The sequence below is a fragment of the Ambystoma mexicanum genome, chromosome 11 (assembly GCF_040938575.1).
Source record: "Ambystoma mexicanum isolate Mex_15411 chromosome 11, UKY_AmexF1_1, whole genome shotgun sequence".
NCBI lineage: Eukaryota > Metazoa > Chordata > Amphibia > Caudata > Ambystomatidae > Ambystoma > Ambystoma mexicanum.
Window position 1 is genome coordinate 839,274,021 of NC_090934.1, and position 20,978 is coordinate 839,294,998.

The following is a 20,978-nucleotide window of genomic DNA, read 5'->3' on the forward strand; positions in this document are numbered from 1 at the left end:
GTGCATAGGTCGACATCTAGTGGAAGCTGCGGAGTATTACAGTTTGTTTTTCGAAACTTGAAAAGGGACATTGAGCAGGGGGTGCCAGTAATACTATCGCTAGTGTGACGTCCCCTGTACCCATGATCCCTCACGCGTGTAGGACGCTCAGATGTTTTTTTTCTGCCATACTAGTCGGACGCATGTTGCAGAGTTCCTTCGGCGCTGAGCCGTTTATATTTAACAATTACCGTTATTACTTCTCTTTTCCCCTTCACCGTACGCCGAAGACCGACGCCGGTGAAGATCGAAGAAGTCAGCCGTCGAGGACTGTCACGACAGACTCCGGGCCTTGGAAGGGCTCTGGCCTCGGCCATATACAGTAGGGGAGAGTTGGGCGGTGGTCAAATAGTGTAACGCTCACCTGACTCCCACGGAGACGCTGACCAGGTCTGGACTGCTGCGGCCTCTTCTAAGGTGATGCGCAGAACTCGGAAGACCGACAGGACAGGACCCCCAAATCTCGCTTGTCTGACTCGCAGGAGAATCCTTCTGCAGATGGAGAAAGCGGATTAACTACCTGCGGAGTAGCGCGTCGGCCTCCCACTTCCCTCTTTCACTCTCCTCAGACCACCTCCGAAATTCCCTGTTAACTCTCACCTTAAGGTTTGAAAGGACGAGCTCTCCATCCTGCTTCTGGTGCAGGGGTGCGATTATATCCAGTTACTTCACTGGTGTTCGGATTGGTGAGGATCCAAGCTTACTTGACTTTCCTGGCAAGGTGCCGTAAGTATACTGTTGTAAAAGTTCAAGAGTTGGCCTCCTTTTCTATTTGCCTTTATATTCAGTAGTCCGTCTCTTATCCCTTTTATCACAGGTGCTGAGTGAAGATTTCGCGTAGAGGAAACAATTCGCCGAAGGTAAACTCAGGTGAGTTTATGATGGGTGGTTCCTTTAATGTCCTTATATTCACCCACTAATGTGTGTGTCTTTTTTCCCCATAGGGGCCGGGGTACGGTACTGCCGAAGAAGCGGCGCCGACCCGAGATGAAGAAAGTTTCTCCCAACAATAATCAGGTAAGTCTTATGGCGAGAATCTGGCTTTCCTCAATATGTTCCAGTTGCTCACCTTTTGTTCTTCTCTTCCCCCTTAGGCGCAGGTATGCGGCGGATCGTGCAGATGGTCGCTAAGGAGCACGGAGATGCCTCGTGAACAGGTGAGTGGAACGTGGCGCTGCAGCGAGCAACGCGATGCGTTTTTAAAATAAATGTCTTCCCTTAGGATCGCCGGCGCGATGACTCTGGACTCCGGGTAGAAGCAGGTAATGTTCTTCTGTTCACCTTTTCCCTTCTCTTCTTTCCTTTCAGGTGTTCCAGGATGGAGGCGGGCGTGGCTGGAGTCAGGATGCAGGAGCAGACACGGTGAGCGTCCAGCTGCTAGGTGCAGAACAACGCGAAGCGTGAGCTGCTGTCTGGGCGTGGCTTAAATAGCCCCCAAAGTAGTTCCAGGTACGTATTCTTCCCCGGCCACGCCCGAGTGGCAAAATAGTCCCACAGGTAAAATAGTCCCTTCAGGCCTCAGAGGTCTGGATCTGGCAGCACGGTCTGCATCAGGTAAGTTCACATAAACACTCCCTTTATGAGCCTGGCGCCTATGGCGCCAGGACTGAGGTCCAAAATGAGCCTGGCGCCAAAGGCGCCAGGACAGTGTCCAAAGGGCCCCTACTAGGGGTTGCTGGCCTTTTCCCCGGGAACATGTCTGCTTCCGGGGACGCTGGTCCTGGACTGGTTCTCCGGGAGTAGGCATCATGACAAATAGGCTCTCTATTCCCCCTTTCATACATATACTCGGCCGCTGGCATTTTGTACCATATGGAGAGTACTCAATTCAAATTCTGCCCTAAATGTAATAGGAAGTTTCCCTAGGTGGATAAGCACCTTACGTGCAATCTGTCTCTCCCACGAGACCATCCCGAGGCTACCTGTCGAGCTTGCAAGCTCTTCAAGCCGAAGACCCTTAAGGACTGCTAGACTAAGCGCTGGGCCCACTACGCCAGGCAACTAGAAGCCATGGACGTAGAAGGGACATTCAGCGATGGTAGCAACACCGTCAAATCGGACGGCGAGGGCAAAGGGGTGACTTTTGACACCCGTGCGCATGCCCCCGACACCGAAGGACTGGCTGGCAGCCACTTTGTGGGGACAACACCCGGCGGCAAGAGCGCTTCACATCCTACCACCACTAAGCACATCAGCCCCGGCCGTGACTCGACACGCGTGTCACGCGATCGGCACCGGACGACACCACGAGAGCGGACCAGTGAATCTTTGCCCTCTGGGTGTTCTCGCTCGCCTCACGACAAAACCCAACCGTCTTCGGTTGATAAAGGTGTTGCCCGATCAACAGTCCCTGAGGCCCGAACGCCGGATGACGAAACCGCTTGCCATTCTGAAGAGGCTAGATGCGTCGCGTTTGACTGCACTCCCGAGACTACACGTCCTTCTTCGAATCCCGCCTCCGAAACTCGACGCGATATGTTGAAACCTTCGGAGGCCCATAAAAAAATCAAGAAAACATTCCTCTAGCCTTGGGGGAGGGGATAAACAACATAAGAAGACATCTTCAGGTTCCCATGTTCATAGGGAGAAACAGAAGGCCCCAAAGGAGACTGGCTCAAGTTTCTGAACCGACCCCGAAAACAACTAATTCCTCCTAACTGTTGAGGATATGAGCACTGATGAAGAACCAGAACCGGTTGTTGTTCCTAGCTCCAAGGAATGGAGCTCAGCAGACATTGACAGGGTCATGAAAAGGCTAACATTCATGGCTAACTTTTATGAAAAAGACCCAAACTACTTTCGTAGTTACTCCAGCACACCTCCTACCACCTGATTCCTCTCAACCCCTGCTAAGAAACTCCGCTCTGATGCCCTGTTTCAGGGCTTGGTCACAGACCCCTTCGTGGTGGAACCTCACCACCCTGATTCATATTGTGATGAAACAGAACCTCAGTTTGTTGATGACCAGGCGGGTGACCCTTATTATGGGGATGATGAGGACCAGGAGGAGGATGAGGCTGAAGCCTACAACATTGACTCCCCGGTTGCTAAAGACCCCCCTGTGCATGACTCGCCTGTAGACAACCAACCCCTCCTCAATGAGGTACTGGCTAAGGCAGCTGCCCACTTTCGTATCGACACACAAGGTATTCAAGAAGACAGGGATTTCGCTGAAGAAATCCTAGGACACAGGAAAGCCATTACTCAGGCTATCCCTTTGTTAAAATCCATCCAGCGCAGAATATATCCTTCGCTGCACACCCAAATCTCACTCGAGCGGTTAATCCGCGGGTGGTGAAATTGTTCCGTGCCGCACCCTCCGATACCCTGTACATTAGGGGCCAATTAAAGCCTGATTCCCTGGTTGTAACAACCACCAGAAAAAGGGCAGGAACCCCGCTTGCTTCCTCGGAAGCACCTCCTGACAAGGAAAGTAAACGCCTGTATAGTCTGAGAAAGGTTGCCTCCACTTCGGCCTATCGGGCACGAATTGCCAACAGTGCCACCCTTTTGGCAAGCTACAATTGCCATCAGTGGGAGGAAGTGTCCGCTTTGGTTTCCTCCGCACCCGAACCCTTAAGGAGCCAGTTGGCTGGACTGGCAGCAGAAGGAAGGTCTTTATCGGGCTGCATGTTAAAAACTAATTTTGCTGCAGCGGCCAATGCTCGGAGGTTAATCGCAGAGGGCACTATCAAGCGTCATGCTTGGCTTAGGCAGTCAGGGTTCAAACCCGAAACCCAAGCAACCCTAATTGATATGCCTGTGGAGCCGAATGTACTCGGCAAGGCAGTGAAGGAAGCTTTAAAGACAGCAAAGGATGAGTACGAGACCCTAAAATCTCCTGGCCAATTTACCAATAAACCCTCTGGACCAAAGGGTAGCAATACTTATTCGCCGCTTTCGGGGCCAAAGTTCCCAAAGGGGTTCAAATGATTACCAAAACCAGGGAACCTCATGGGGTGACAACCAATCCCAATCATCACAAGGCTACCCCAGAGGGCAGCGCAGGGGTCGCACTAGGGGTAGAGGCAGCCCCGCCAGAGGTGGTACGCCACCCAACAAGCATTGACATTCCGCTTCCAGTCTCCTCCCATGCATCCCCAGTAGGGGGGCGCATTTCCACCTTCACCCACGCATGGGAGGGGATCACTTCGGACAGATGGGTGCTGTCCACAGTGTCCGGAGTATACTGCATAGTTTTGCTAGGGCGCTCCCACGACCATCCTCCGCCACAGAGTACACTCACTGGAACATCCGAAGATCCTCCTCGAGGAGATCGCCGTTCTGCTAGCAAAGGACGCCATAGAAATTGTCCCGGTCAACTAGGTAAACGGGGGTATTTATTCAACCTACTTCCTTGTGTCAAAAAAGATCTGACAATGCGCCCAGTATTAGATTTGCGCCCTGCAAACAAGTATTTCAAGCCACAAAATTCTGCATGACTACATTACAAGAGGTAATCCCTCTACTAAAAAAGGGGGATTACATGGCAACATTGGATATGAAAGATGCCTATTTTCATATTTCCATGTTCCCAGCGCACAGAAGATTCTTGCGTTTCAAGATCGACAGCCATCACTACCAGTTCAAGGTGCTGCCCTTCCGAATAGCCTCGGCTCCAAGGGTATTCACCAAGGTACTGGCGGTGGTGGCAGCGCACCTACGCAGGGAGGCAATTCCAGTGTACCCTTACCCGGACGACTGGCTCATCACGGGGGAAACCCCCCCATAATTTGCAGATCCAAGATTCAAAGAATAATCAACCTCCTCTTCCAATTGGGCTTCTTAATCGACGAGGAAAAATTAAGCCTGGTGCCAAGCACCTCAAAACAGTTCCTAGTCGCTGTCCTATACACCCAAGAGGGGTTGGCCTTTCCGTCAGAGGAAAGAATTCGGAATCTGTTGCTGCAAATTCCTCAAGATCAGTCCGGTCGCCAGATAAGGGTGCGCAAAGCAAGGTGTTCGCTAGGCATGATGGCATCATGCATTTACCTGGTTCACCACGCGCGCCTGCGACCCATGCTGGAATGTTTGGCAAAACAGTGGTCTCAGGCAAGTGGTCAGTGGGACGATCTATGGTCGGTTCGCCAACACTAGTACAGAGTATTCGCTGGTGGACAAGAGAGAATCTTACAAAGGGGAAACCTTTTTACGATCCAGAAATACAAGCCGTCGTCGTCACAACAGATGCATCCCTGTCATAGTGGGGAGCTCGCCACCTTCACCGCACAGCTCCGGGTCTCTGGTCTCGCACAGTGGCTCAGAATCACATCAACCTGCTAGAACTTCTGGCAGACTTCAGAGCGCTTCGGGCATTCAAACCCCTCCTATCCATCCTGTCAGTGCAGATCCTAACAGACAGCACAATGGCGATGTTTTACCTAAACAAACAAGGGGGCACTTGTTCGCCAACTCTTTTGAAGCTTGCCCAGAGAATTTGGAAATGGGAACTCAGACGGAATATTTACCTGTCATCCCAACATGTACCAGGGGATCTCAATTCACTAGCGGACGCTTTGAGCAGAGATCCCCTCCCAGAGGAACATGAATGGCGACTACACTAAGAAGTCGTAGAAGATCTCTTCTCTCAGTGGGGTTTCCCCACTATAGACCTGTTCGCCACCAGCAAAAACGGACAATGCCCAGACTTTGCATCCAGGTTCCCCCAGCCAGGCTCCAAGGGTTACGCTCTATGGATGAATTGGTCAGAGATGTTTGCCTACGCTTTTCCACCAACCCCTCTAATGGGGATGGTGGTCAACAAGATACACTGGGAATCGATGACACTCATCCTAGTTGCTCCTACGTGGGCGAGGCAACCATGGTTTCCACACCTACGCAAACTGGCGGTGTGCGACCCCATCAAACTCCCGTGCTGATACAAATATACTCTCACAGCACGAAGGACAGACAGTGCACCCTCAACCCAACTCGATTAACCTGGCAGCATGGCTCCTGAAGTCATAGAGTTCGGCCATCTCAATTTACCCCAGAGATGCATGGACATCTGAAAAAAGTCTAGAAAACCGAACACAAGACACTGTTACTTTGATAAGTGGAAAAGATTATGTATTTGTTGCCAGAATAAACAAATCCACCCAATTGATTGTACTCCTTCCAATATTGTCACCTATATGTTCCTCCTACTGGATGCAGGGTTAGTACTTAATTCACTTAACGTACACCTGGCGGCGTTGTCCGCCTACACCACCTCTCATAACAAGGTGTCATGGTGGAAAATGCCAGTAGTCAAAGCATTTATGGAAGGGGTAAAGAGACTCCACCCTCCTATTTCTAACCCATGACCAGGTTGGGACCTTAACGTGGTGTTTGCTAAACTCATGGGACCTCCCTTTGAGCCCATGCATAAAGCTAGTCGTAAACACCTGACTGATAAAACCGCCTTCTTCGTAGCCATTACATCCATAAGAAGGGTCAGTGAAATTCAGGCTCTGTCAGTGCAGGATCCTTTCTTTACTGTTCATGAGGATAAACTGGTTTTACGCACTCACCCTAGGTTCTCACCTAAGTTTATATCAAAATTGCATGTTAACCAGTCCATCGAGCTACCAGCCTTCTTCCAAGAACCCAAAAGCTCTGCTGAGGTGAAACTCCACACACTAGATGTGAGGAGAGCGGTCCTCTACTACGTGGACAAGACCAGACCGCTAAGAAAGACAGATCAACTGTTCGTCTCCGTAGCTCTAGGCAGAGAAGGAGATTGTGTCTCTAAAGGTGCCATCTCTAAATGGATAGTCAGATGTATCCAACTGTGCTACTCCCTTTCAAATAAAACAATGCCTTTTTACGCCAAGGGCCCACTCTACTGGAAGTACTGGGGCCACTCTGGCTTTCATTACAAATGTACCCCTTGACACCATTTGCAAAGCAGCTACATGGAGCTCTATTCACACCTTTGCTCAGCACTACTGCATTCACACTCATTCCAAGACAGATACTCAAGTGGGACAAGCGGTTCTAAGACATAAGTACGCTCATGACCCTTCTCGCATCCCACCTCCTTCTAACACTGCTCGCTAATCTATGCACAGCATGTGATCTAAGCAGATTCCACGAGCCTCAGAAGTGATACATTACCGTAATCGTATTTCGAGGGGATTGGGTCCTCCGGCGTATTCCATATCTTTGACAGGTAATGTCCGCAGCTGTGCTGCGGACATTACCTGTCATAGATATGGAATACGTCGTCGGACCATCCCATCGAAAGAACGTTACCAGGTAAGAAAGTAACTTGTTCTTCTGATGCTTAGATTCACATGCGCCCGCCCTTCCTCCCCTCTGAGAGAAGGCGCATGGATGCTTGTAGTCTAATCTATCTTATCTGCTTGGATACTCTGTACTCGCGCTACTCCTCATGCTACCGCATGTCAGAAAAATACAATCTGAGGGTATTTGCCTTATAACAGGTTTCTGTAACCTTTGCTTCTCCAGAGAATTTGGACTACAACTCCCATCATCCCTAGAAAGCATATTAAATGGTTAGGATTATGAGTTGTAGTCATAAACCTCTGGGGAGCCGAGGGTTGCAGACCCCTGGTAAGGGAAAAGGCCACCTAGCTCACAATACAGTGCTGTAATACTATTAGTGTGTGGGGGAAGAGGGTAATGGAAGCCTCACTTGGAGGTTCCCGTGTTGGAGCATTTTCATGTCTTCTTGCCCATTGTGCATATATCACAAAGGAAAGCTTGAAATGCAGCTTTTGCAGGCGGTTGGGGACTTCTTTTCAAATGTGGTGATTTGGATATAGAGCTGAAAACAGTGAGAACAAAAAAGGTTAATGACAACCCACTCTAATTTGGAATTGGAGAATATAATGAAGGGACATTTTGCAGGGACGTCTTGACTTTATAAAATTTTGGATCTGTTATAAACATTATTTTGACAAAGGAATCTTGACTATGATAAAAATAAGGGACATGACCAACTTAAATCTCTTGAAATGTTCTTTGTTAAAAATGCAATATTAAATTCTTACAAAGATATTCAAACGATAATTTTAGACTGGTATGGCCACTTTGGGATAAAATCCAACATAGGCTGTTCATCAGATCAATTCCGTGCATGTGTGCAGGCCTAAATGTTAATTTTTGTTTTTGTAGATACAAGGATGAAAGTGATTATGCCTTGCGAGCCATGGAGAGCAGTTGGAGAGAACAACAGAAAGAAGAAGCAAGAAGGTACATACAAAATAGATTTGGACTATTTTAGAACCATGAGATAAGAAAAAATTCTTTGGAGGGAAGTCTTATTTATCGAGAATAGTGTTTAGTTGAATTTGATCAATAACTAATGTGACTTGTTACCTTAAATACCTTCTAGTTTTCTTCCTAGAAATTATACATCAGCATATCATGTTTTTCCCCAAAAACCCTAATTGGATGATTAAAACAGGGTTCACCGTTGTCTTCACTTCTTGATTGAAGTTTTATGCATCATGTGTTTAGTGTGCTGTTCATGAAGCTTCACACGCAGCCCTAAGAGACTTGCGTTATAGCAGAAAATGCATAATATTTTGAATGCATTACATGTTTGGCCTAAATTGGCAAGTGATACATTTAGTTTACAGACCATTACAGAAAATGCAAAGTTTGCCTCACTCTGACAAGCTACTGAGTGGAGTGTATACCACTCCTGCACTTAATCTATACCAGTGTAGCAGTCACTTTTTCAATTAGAGTGCCTTAAACTGCCTGCTGCGCGATTCTCCTGGAATTAACATAAGTTCCTAACCAAGTGAAAATGTGTGCTTGCAAGCCTGAGAACCCGGCAATATTGGTACCCATGTTCATCTTTGACAAGGATCTTCTGGTAAGTGGATAGGTCCAACAACTTCAGAATCAATCTGTATAGTTCTCAAGCACTCCTAAAGATGAACAAGGTGAGCAGTCCAATAGAGTTCAGAAGGAAGGCTGATCTCGGGCACTCTCCATGGTCAAGGGTTCGAAATTGAGGGGCGCTCGGAGATGTTTAGCCTATATAGTCTAGAAGAGCCTGGTTAGCGTGACACCAACAGCTACCAGAAGCTACTTTTGGCTCAGCAGGCCAACTGATGCCGAACAAACATACCTATGAATTTATTTATAGATTGTCCCAAACAGGCATAGTTATACATTAGGACACATCTATACAGCATTCAAATCTTAATCGTCATAAATAATCAAACGAATTATAGGTTTCCATCTTATGTGAAAGTTAGTTTTTCAGAACACTATGTACTAGCTCCTCGTTTCCCAGTGGTAGGCCCTAGTCACTGGTTAATGCTGGATAGCCAGGAGTTGCTTTTAGTTGCCACTTATCCAATCTTAATTTCAAGAAATTCTAAAAAATGAGGGGCCACTGTTAGGGGAGTTTTCCTAAAGTCCTACTGACAATAAGACCTTTAGTAAGCTATCCCAGTGGTTTGTAGATGTCCAACTCTAAGTATCAGTCTGTACAAACTCAGGACCTTGGTAGAGTGTTAGAGCAGTCGGGCTTATCTTAAGAGGAAGATGTGAGCTGTAGGTAAGTACACTAAATCCAGTTAGACATGCACAGCAAAGAAGCACTTACACATATAAGTTATATAAAAGTATATATTTATTATATTTGCACCAGAATCACTTTAAATACTTTAGCTGTTTATACTAGAACACTTAAGTATACTTGATAATACACTCCAATGGGCACTTTCACTTTTGTGTTTGTTCGCGGTTACATTTGTAGCAACGTTAGAAAGGGAAAAGACAAAGTTATTGTATTATTTACTGTGCACTCATGCGGTTTTGAACGGTTTATACAGTAATGCATTTACTCTGCAATCACTGCCACCCACCTTCTCGGTCATCCGACCAATGAAGCGCGTATCAGTTGAGGCTTTCGCCGCCACCTTCTCACCCCCCTCTCCCTCTTGGCTGACTCTCATCCTGACACAGCACTCTCCACGCTCTAATCCGCTATATCTGATACTCTTAATATTCTTGCCCCTGTCATTAGAATCCGCCTGAAGCCCAAAGCCAAGTGCAACTCCTGGTACGACTCAGACCTCATCACCCTGAAACGCAAGTACAGGGTGGCTGAGAGGAAATGGTGTGCTTCATGTACATCCTCTGACAAACTGGCCTGCCGCCTGCTCCAAAGGCAATACTGGCTCTGTCCTCACCAAGACGAGAGCTCATATCCATGCGCGTGTCTCTGCGGCATCTAACAACTCAGCTGAATTCTTTAAAATCTGCAAGGAACTGGCCAATCCTGCCGCCGTCCCTACCTTTCCTGTCCCTTCCCAGGCCCTCTGCACGGCACTGGCTTCGCACTTCATCTCTAAAACTCAGGACATCCTGTCCTCACTCTCCTCCTCTCCCCTCCCTCCCTCTAATCCCTGCTCTTCCTCTGGCCCTTCTGCTGTCACCTCTCCTCCCTCCTTCTCTGCCTTCCTCCTGTTCTCTGCAGACAAGGTTTCTGGAGAAGTCCGATCTATGAAGGGCTTGTCAAAACAGGTTCACCCCTGTTCCTCCAAAACCACCAAAAACCACATCAACTCCCTGACTCCTGCCCTGGCTGACTTCTGCAACCACTCCTTCGCCAGTGGAGTCTTGCCATCCCCCCTGAAGCACTCCTTTGTGAACCCTCTTAAGAAACCCTCTGCAGACCCCTCCGGCCCGGCTATCACCCAATCTCCATCACTCCCTTCCTGGGCAAGCTCTTGGAGAAACTGGCCATCTCCCAGCTTAACCTCCACACTGAATCTGTTGGTTGTCTTCATGACCATCAATCTGGCCTCAGAGCTGCCAGAAGCATGGAAAAACTGCTCTCCTAAACATCCGTGAAGACCTGCTCTCCAACCTTGACTCTAACAACCCCTGTGTCCTCATCTTGCTTGATCTCTCTTCTGCCTTCGACACTGACAACCATGCCATCCTGCTCAAGTGTCTCCGTGATAACCTGGATATCACCGGCCAGGCCCTGGCGTGGCTGACTTCTTTCCTCTCTGACCGATCCTCCCAGGTCCAACTTGGGTCCTTCCTCTCTGCTGTCTTTTTCTCTACCTGTGGTGTCCCTCTCTCCCTGGCCGTTCAACCAGTACCTGGCACTCCTTGCCCACCGCATTGCCGCTCTCTGTGCCACCTTTCAGTGCTATGCGGATGACACTCGGCTCATTTTCAGGCTACCTTCGGCCACCTCTTCTCCGTCCCTCATCTGTCTGTCTGCTATCCAGGAGTGGTTTGCCGCCAATGACCTCTGCCTTAATGCCAGTAAAACTGAGATTCTCCTCATCGGCACACCCACTCCCTCCTTTCCTGTAGCTCTCTGGCCGGCCTCTCTTGGCCCTCTTCCTGCTCCCACCTGCAAGACTAAAAACCTTGGGGTCATCTTCGACTCCACACTCTCCTTTTCTCCTCACATCTCTGACAAGTCACACTACCAGCTGCACCTCCTCAGAGGTATTCTTCCTTTCCTCTCCTTCCCCCAGAAGCTCACTGTCTCCAGAGCTCTGGTTCTCTCTAGGCTGGACTACTGCAACAGCCTCTTTCTAAATCTGCCTGCCTCTACTCTCCGCCTTTGCAACTCTTCCAGAATAGGACTGCGAGACTTGTCCTTGGCCTCAAGCCCAGGGATCGTATCTCTCCAGGACTGAAATCTCTGCACTGGCTCCCAGTGGCTGTGAGGATAAAGTTCAAAACCCTGTGCATTGTCCACAAGGCCTTCTGGGGCACAGGGCCTCAATACCTTCAACTCTCTCTTCCTAAATATCTTCCTTCTCGAGCTCGTTGCTCATCCGCCTCCAACTCCCTCAGGGTCAGTCGCTTTTCCAAGCAACGAGTTGGTGGTAGAGCTTTCTTCAGCTGGGGCCTCCCTCTGGAACAGCCTCCCTGTCTCCCTTAAACTGGAGGAGAACCATCTTCGGTTCCGGAAGAACCTCAAAACCTTCCTCTTTGCTTCTGCTTTTTCTCCCCTGATGACCTCTTGGCTGTAACCGAAACTGAACTGGTTACCTGGACACCCCCTGATTGTGGGCCCAGGTACCCCCCCCACCCCCCGGCCAGTCAAACACCCCTGTATTGCCTGCCTGGCAACCCCTGCACTTGGGCACTGTTTCTGTATCCCTACAGTCCCTTACGAGCACTTGATGTCTGCACTTGCCACTTGCTGGCTGTTACTTTTACTCATTGTATTATCTACTCCCATGTACTGCACTGTCCCTCCCCCCCATCCCTTGCGCGATCTGAATGATACCTGGCCTAGTAGGTTTGTTGTCTGTTCTCCCTGTGTTCCCCCTCCCTTGCCTTGTCGCGCCTTGAAACACTTGTGTATAGGCGCGTTATAAATGCCCTATCATATCATATAATACAGTCACTTAAAGGGAGGAAAATGGTTAGTGTAACATGATCTTGGTTTAAGAGAGGGTTTCTTCGCATAGGAAGTCCTTTAAGTCCCACAACGGGACCCTAGCTAAAGGCAGTTCGGAGCGGGCTTGAAGTCTTGAGAAGTAGCGAATTATGAAGAGTTCCTGTGCATTTCTTCCTAGAGAAGCAGCAAATTAACTAACAAGGGAGACTTTAAAACAGACTTGAGGAAGGGACACAAGCAGAGGCTTAGGTCGGAGGTAAGAGGGGGTTGACCTGGACACCTCTACATGCACTCCAACACTCTGGAGCAAATTCTTGGAATTGGTAAGCAATACCTCTTCACCCACAGTACCTTAGGTTAGAAGGAAGTGTTTGTGCTGGATGCTCCACGATTTTGCAGCTCGGGACACAACCTCTTGATTCCTTGGTATGGTGACTGAAGGCAGGACAATGGACATGATCTCTTAGCAGCAGTCTCGAAAGAGGACCTGTAGCACGACTTTCGGCAACTTCTTGTTTCACTCTGCAGTTTTGGTGCCTTTTGTGCAGCACCAACAAAGGACATGGATCGCCCGGTCAATCTACTTCGCTTCCTGCAGTTCCACACTCTGGTGAGGGGGTCTGGGTGGGTCGGATCAGATCTCTGGAATGTCCTTACAGGTTCAGCAAAGGTTTGGACAGGTTCGGCCGTTCCATGACGATGCAATCGCAATGGGCAGCAGGTCCCCTGGTATTGTGGTTCTGCAACTCGGGGAAACTCCTAGGACCTCGGGAGATGGCTCATTAAAAGTTAGTCTTGGGACTGGTCGTTCCCACCAGCCAAAGGGAAGGAGTCGTCCTCTTCGGAGCTCCTCTGTCGCACAGAAAACTGGGTCAGGACAGCAGTAGACGCTTCATGGTGTTGCAAAGGGTCTGCCGGCACCTCTGGTCATCTTCTTTGGTTACTTCAGCTTCCTGTGGTCGACTTGCTTTTCACTCCAGAAGCCTCACCTTTTACACAGTTCCAGCACACACGCCTCAGCATTTTGCAGAGATGGGCATTTGGCTGTCCAATCAGGACAGCCAAGACCCCCTGTACGAGGTGGACCTATTCAGGCACTCTGGCAGACAAAGGACAAGGTGTGGAAATCTCCTTCCCTACTCCCTGCCTGCCCAGACACTCTTGAGCCTAGGCAGAGATACACAGGGGTTCCCGCCAAAGGCAGAACACACACATACAGGCCTCCCCCTCCTAGAATGGTAGACAAAGGGCTGGCAAAAAACAACCACACTAGCACTGGCGAAAAAAAGGTGGGACCTAAGTTGGTATTTAGGTGCCCTTATTGTGCACCACTGAGGCTATGGACATAGCCTGCGATACCAAAAAATATACAATAGTTGGTAGAACACATCAACTCCCACCAGCCATAACTAGGTGATTGTCTATGTGACTTAAAAGTCACAGGAGCAGGAAGGGTATCCCTTTAGCACTCCACTGAAGGCGGTGTGTGCCAATCTGTGTCTATAAAGTTGTGGGCGAGATACTAAGTATCTCTCTATCTCTAAGAACTGTAGTTACTTGGGGATATTAAAAAAGAATCTTAAAGGAGGACCCTGAGAGTCTCCAGCAACACTGGCCATAAGGAGCTGTGTGCTGCATTAGAAGTATACAGATGCCTTTAAGAGCTATGGAGTAGACGGCCTCCATAATAAAGATAGAACACAAAGTACAGAGTTCCAAACGACAGTGCTAAAAAGAAGGAATGAGTGGAAAAAGGCTCCACTCATTAAGGATTTAAAGAAAAAGGTCCAGAAGTCCAGAAAAAAAATTGCTGGGGGACTCACTAGGATAGGGGATGAAGCATAACAATTCTAAATCTCCCCAACAGCCACATATTCCTGGGAGAAGAGTGATCCTACATGGAACAAAATAGAAATGAACCAATTACAAGTTAAAATAACAAATTAAAAAATCTGTATCGAACACGTAACCAATGAGCTAATTGGTGAATAAAGCACTGGTGGAAAATAAGTCCAAAAATTATAGCTTTTTTTTCCTTATCCAGATTACATTTGACCTTGTATTTCTGCCCAGATGCGTTAGGGGTTTTCTGGTGGTGGTGGTGGTGTGGTGGTAAGGGGCAGGGTGTGGACTTTGGGAGTATGCTGCATACAAGACCCACCTGTTCCCCCAATTGGCTATCACCTAAACACCTAAAAGCAGAATGTGTCCTTGCTACTTCTACCGGAGATGACTGGGTGGGGGGCGTGTTGTATGATGGCTGAGTGTTTGTAAGGGGTGAGGGGTTTCTCCACCCACTCATCTTTGGCTCTAACCTACAAAGTGCATATGGTGAGAGGGATGTTGAAGGGCCCATATTATACTTGTGGACCATGGGTTTGGTGCTGGCTTTTAGGCTTGGTGTTGAGGGGGGTGGGGCAGCATTTGCACCGCTTTCAAGACCTTTTCCTTTATTTTTGCATTAAAAAAGCGACAAACTAAAATAACATTGAACTACTTTTAATTTCCTTTTTCGTATTCTGGAAGTCATTCCAAGACACAATTTCACTGTTTTTCCTTGGCATGTAAAGTCGAACAATGTATTTTAGCAATATTTTGTCACTGGCTTTTCTTTGTAACATGAGTTTTTTTCAGCAATTTAACTGATGAAAGCACTGCATGGATAGCCTGGCACTGAGCCCCCAAACGCATATTTAGTGTCCCACACACAGCCATACTATCATGGACTTTACCAACAAATTGATATGATTTAAAAAGGTGTCACCCCACCCCTAGTTGCTACGGGTGCTCCTGGCCCACTGAGACTACTGCCCATAACCAGCTGCCCTTTGGTCCCTATTTTAGACCTGGATTTTAACTGTTGGTTGTTAGTGGCCATTGTGAACGCATCACAGGTAATTGACCATTCTCCCCATGGGAGAGCTTCCCCTGTGAGGCTAGGGAGGTGAGCCTGCTCTGCAAGACCCTCCCTAGGGTTTGAGGGAAGTGGGACCTCACCAGCAGAGACTTTTTTTTACCCCCGTACTCCTACCGTTTGGAGACTAGGACTCCCATTCCTGTGAGGAACTCCCTAAACCACCTACCAAATCCGCATACATGGGACTATCTGCTATAAAAAGTAGTGATTGCATCTTTATATTTGGCTGAAGGCAATGTAAAAAGAAACCGATATGGAAATGAAAGGCAGATGTCTCTTTAGCTAGAGACTTATATTTAACTGTGGAGAGTCGGAGCTGTGATGCTGGAAATGCTTTGGAGGGACAGGGCCTTCTTGTCCTATACTCCTTTTTCATGTGTGTTCTTTGTTGTTTTCTGTAGAGGCGCCCATGTGGGACTCCTGGCAGTGCAGCTCTTCCTCTTTTTGGTTTGGTGAACAGACCCTTGGGATACCCTTATGGCATCCATGGTTGGGGGTACAACCCTGTACCCCTAGTGTATGTTTTTGGGCACCTGTGCGTGCAACAGAGCAGGGTATGTGCTGGTGGCAGCTCCATTCTGAATTTGACAGATTCTCTGAACATCCTCCATTTTGGGATACCCAGACCCTGCCATTGGAATCATCAGTTGATTCCTGATATGAGACAAGATGGCCCCTGTGGACTCTTGCTTTCTATTGCCTGTTACCTTGTTTTCCCAAAGTCCAGGGAAGCCCTGATTCTGTCCCATCCCCTGACTGGCTGTTGGGTGGAAGTTCCATATATGGTATTGTGGCTGGAGCCTTCCCAATGACTGTATGTTGTGGGTATGCCCTTGAGGTGGGACCTGGGTGAATGGAGTGTGTGACCAATATACACTTCATGTTCTGGGTGTCTGGTTTCTAGTGTGCGACACAAAGAATGAGACGGCCCTGCCCGAAACTGGTATGACTGCAGTGTGAAGTGCTGAATGGCTGGGTACTTATCCCAATACACATTCCTTGTTGTGAGTGTCTGGAGGGCAGTCAATAGCATGAATGCACTGTGAGCCTGATTGGCTGCCTGCATGCCTGAATGCCCTTCTGAATGATTGGTTGCCTGAGTGTGACCCAGCAGAGTGAATGAGAGACCAAACAGTATAAATGGGGACCTCTCACTGATGGAAATTGTTCAGGAGCTGAAGTTGAAACTTGAAACTGCTTATCCTTGAAGCACAGCTGGAAGAATTATTGCTACTGCATTTGCTTCGACCCGATCCAATAGATGTAGAGTCTGTCGAGGACTGTTTAGAGAGAGGACCTGGCTAGGAGACATCTCCCTGAGCTACGAGGTAACATTGTACAGAAAGCTGATCTTCGTCGAGGCACCCTGGAAGTCAGTCACGAAAGGCTGTTGACCGGAGACTGGATCTGCAGAGGAATCTCGAAGTGAAGCACCCAGACATTGAGGCCACCTAAGTCCATTGCTGTCGACCAGGGTTCGGCGGACCACCATAACCGCTTGAAGCCAGTCGAGTCGAGTTGCCCAGAAGCGGGGACCACATGACGCTGTGCTGCCGACGACTGGAGCAGCAACGCTCCACTTTTGCCTAAGACACTTTTGAATCGAGGACTCCCTTGCTCATCACAGTCTACCGCTTTGTCCCGCCCAAGAAAGTCCAGGTCGCCGACGAACCAAGGAGAATCCACCGGTGGGTTTACCGCCACTTGAAGTCCACAAAATTGCTGACGAACATCTGGATGCCAGCCGGGGTAGACTCCCGATCGCTGACGCTCTCTGCCGGGCCTACACTCGAACTCTTCATCGAGGACTCTCAACGCCAAGGTTCACCTGCTTCGAGGACTATCGACGATCCGTGGCTCCTACCTTAAAGGGAGTTCACTCAAGAAGGATCTGCCGACGACCCATCGAAGAATTCTGCTAAACCAGGTACATTGGGGTAGTAGAACATTTATAGAAGGAAATGCGACTCTGCTTAAACAGGATATGGACTGCACTTGTGATACATTTCATTTACAGGTTGCCCAGGTGGGGGTGCGAGGGGTCCTCACACAGAATTGATTCTTAGTAGCTAAAGTACTATTCTGCCATTTGTTTAACCACTTGTTTTCCTCCCAAGTCTATTGCTACCTTTTTGCTATTGATTTGTATGCCATTTGAAACTGTCAGCAGTCGTTGCATTTTAATGGAGTCAAAGAGTAATTGTGGTACCACATAGAAATTGTACACTTATCATTTATAGTATTGCCTGTTCACAAACTGTGTTCTTGTATGTGCATATAACTTGAACCTTATTTATATAAAGAACTGTGTTATCACTAACAGTGTGTGGCCATTCCTTTGTGGGGGCTTGGGGACTACACTGTACTTAAGAACCAGCCTGCATCACCTCCTGAGAGCTTAAGCCTTGATTGCTCGTCCAATGTTACCATATAGACCATATAGAGAATCTTGGCAGGGGGGCTCTGTGCTTCTACTCTGCCATATAGAGGGCAGGAGTACAGATGTCCCCTCCAGTCTTTACAAGAGCAAAGGTAGAGGAAGCAAATGCTATGCTCAGGGGAAGCCTCCTGGCCTCATCACGCCTTGTGGAGGTGGAGCTGAGGCAGGTAGCAGAGTCTGCGACTTTCGACGAGACGCAGAAGGCCAGTGCGAGATACCAGAGGGCTGGTGTGTACAGCCGTGAGGGAAGCGTTACAAAAATGAAGAAAGGAACGTTGTGCCTGGTAGTGGCGTAACCACACTTGCTCAATGGGGTGGGGGGGCAGGAAGCCTAAACGATACTGAAACTACAGTGGGGAGAAGAGTGAATAGCTTCCAATCGCCAGTGCCCTTGTATGACACAAACTCGACAAGGAACCGAGAACGGGAAACTGATGAGCGAGAAATATTATCAGAGCGAGAGCAGAGTCCTGGAACCTTCCCCCGCATATGATATGGCATTTGTAACGCGCCTATACACAAGTGTTTCAAGGCGCGACGAGGCAGGGGGGGGAACAAGGGGAAGACAGACAACGATCCTACTAGGCCAGGTGTCATTCAGATCGCGCAAGTGCAGGGGTGGGGGGAAGGGAAAAGGGGAAGGGGAGGGGGGGTGCAGTACAAGGTAAGTAGCGTAAAAAATAATAAGGCCGGCTGGTGGCAAGTGCAAGGTAGATGCAGAACAAGTGCTGGGAAGGGGGGGCTGTAAGGATACAGCGACAGTCCCGCAGTGCAGGGGGTGCCAGGGAGGCAGTGCAAGTGGAGAGTGGCTGGGCCCTGGACCGAGGTCACTGAGTGGCCCAGTTGCAGATTCAGAGCAGATTCAGTGAAGAATTAAAGCTGTTCAGCAGGGGAGAGGGAGAGAGAAAGCAGAAGCAAAGAGGAAGGTTTTGAGGTGCTTCCGGAACCAGAGGTGGTTCTCCTCAAGTTTCAGGGAGGCAGGAAGGCAGTTCCAGAGGGAGGCCCCTGCTGCAGAGAGAGATCTACCCCCAGCTCGTTGCTTCGAGAAGCGGCTGACCCTGAGGGAGTTGGAGACGGATGAGCGAAGGGCTCGGGAAGGAAGATATTTAGGAAGAGAGAGTTGAAGGTATTTGGGCACCAGGCCCCAGAAGGCCTTGTGGACAATGCATAGGGTTTTGAACTTAATCCTCGCAGCCACTGGGAGCCAGTGTAGAGATTTCAGTCCTGGAGAGATACAGTCCCTGGGCTTGAGGCCAAGGACAAGTCTCGCAGTTCTGTTCTGGATGAGTTGCGGAGAGTGGAGGCAGGCAGATTAAGATAGAGGCTGTTACAGTAGTCCAGCTTTGAGAGAACCAGGGCTCGGGAGACATTGAGCCTCTGGGGGAAGGAGAGGAAGGGAAGAATACCTCTGAGGAGGTGCAGCTGGTAGTGTGACTTCTTAGAGACGTCTGATATATGAGGAGAGAAAGGAGAGTGTGGAGTCGAAGATGACCCTGAGGTTTTTTGCCTTGCAGGTAGGAGCAGGAAAGGGGGCCAAGGGAGGCCGGCCAGAGAGCTGCAGGGAAGGAGGGAGTGGGTGTGCCGATAAGTAGAAACTCAGTCTTACTGGCATTAAGGCAAAGGTCATAAAAAGAGGTACCGGGAACCGGGCAAAGCGATAGGCCACAGGGAACCATCATATGCGTGAAGAAACTCAGCCCAGTCCTAAGGACGAGAGAGTAAATATAAGACTGTGTAATTGTAAAAACCAGAGAAAGCAAATAACCTGGTCAGGGAAGATGGGTTTCTTGTGAAGAGAGAAACGCGTCCCAGTCCTGAGGACGAGATATCATGGAAGAAACTGACTAACAAGAAATGTAAAAAACATATAATGGAGAGATTTAACCAACCCAGCTGGGGAGCATACAGACCAGAAACAAAAACCCTGGGAGGAAGGGAAAACACTCTGTCTTCAGAGTTTGGGACTGGAGAGAGTCCAACCTAGAAACACGTAATGAGAGGGGGAAAATTAAGCTTGCAGGTAAACAAGGTTAGAGGAGACAGCCTAGGAGGGAGAACCCTTGACAAGGAAAGCCTAAAAAGTGATCAAGTTACACCCAACTTAAAGCCTGAATTAAAAGACTATTTAAGTGATGACACGAGTGTGAGGAACTATTTGAAGGATAGGTATCTAAGTACAGGACCACAAAAAGCACGAAACCCAGGAGCATTTTTGAATAACTACAAGAGTTGATAACAGAGACTATCACCTTATGAAATATCTGTGCCAAATAAAAACCTGTAAATAAGAGACTATCAGAATAGAAGACCAGGGGCAGAAAAGACATTCTCTTGGCCTATTTAACTTAGTTGTATATAGTGGTAGGGTCATGTAGAGTTAGTTCGGATGCAGGACATTTTTACTCTGGACTTCCTGACATCTGACGAGCACCCTTAGTTCCATTAGATAGGCAGGGTATTACCCCTAGAAATGGGGAAAGACGGGCTTTATTATAATTTCATTAAAGATAATCTGGGATGTCCTCAAAGTGACTGACTCCTTCTTCCGACCCACCACAGCATGTAGTGTACTGGCACCAATACCCAGCATCCACATGCCAGGCATCCCATTGGCATTGACATCTGTTGAGCTTTTGAAGCCATAAAGGCTTAGCAACACAACCACTGCTCCTGCTGTTCTCTTGTCCCAACTGGTAGTGAGCACCACCCTCCTGTTAACCATCAGGATCTCTTCTCCCCAACTGTAACTCCTTCCTTCAGTTAGAAGAAGCTGAGCTCTTTGATTATGGTTGTTTGGGAGAATTTCCCACAGCCTTCTGGTGAGGAATGTAAAACCATCTATCCTAAGGCAAAACAGGGTTCCAGCTAAAAGGAAGGATCAGGCTTTATATGGTAGTAATTGTGAACGAGCATTCGGACTTCCCTCAGTGGGGGGAAGAATGCAGATAGTGAAGTACGCTTAATTCGCAGTTACCACGAAAGAGTACACCACTTGGATTGTACACTTAACTATAAAAGCAAACACAGAAGCTCATAAGTGTGTGTGTGTGTGTGTGTGTGTTTATATATGTATATCATGTCTGTGATCAGTGAGCATATTTACAGTATTCCGTGCAGTTGTATAAAAAAGTGGCAGATCACATCTGCTTCAAATCTCCAGAGGAGAAGCAAGTGGCACAAAATATCCTTAAAAATGTCCTGTGATCACCCAACACCTCAGGGAGAGGCATTGCTGA

At 48.4% G+C, this 20,978-nt stretch overlaps 1 protein-coding gene across 1 annotated transcript in view; it reads left to right on the forward strand.

The window, feature by feature from the left end:
- Positions 1-20,978, forward strand: part of SPTY2D1 (SPT2 chromatin protein domain containing 1) — a 554,228-nt gene that overhangs the window by 502,006 nt on the left and 31,244 nt on the right. The window contains exon 5 of the mRNA XM_069623793.1: positions 8,161-8,238. Coding sequence (XP_069479894.1) covers positions 8,161-8,238 — 78 coding nt within the window. The remainder of the gene's footprint in view (positions 1-8,160; positions 8,239-20,978) is intronic.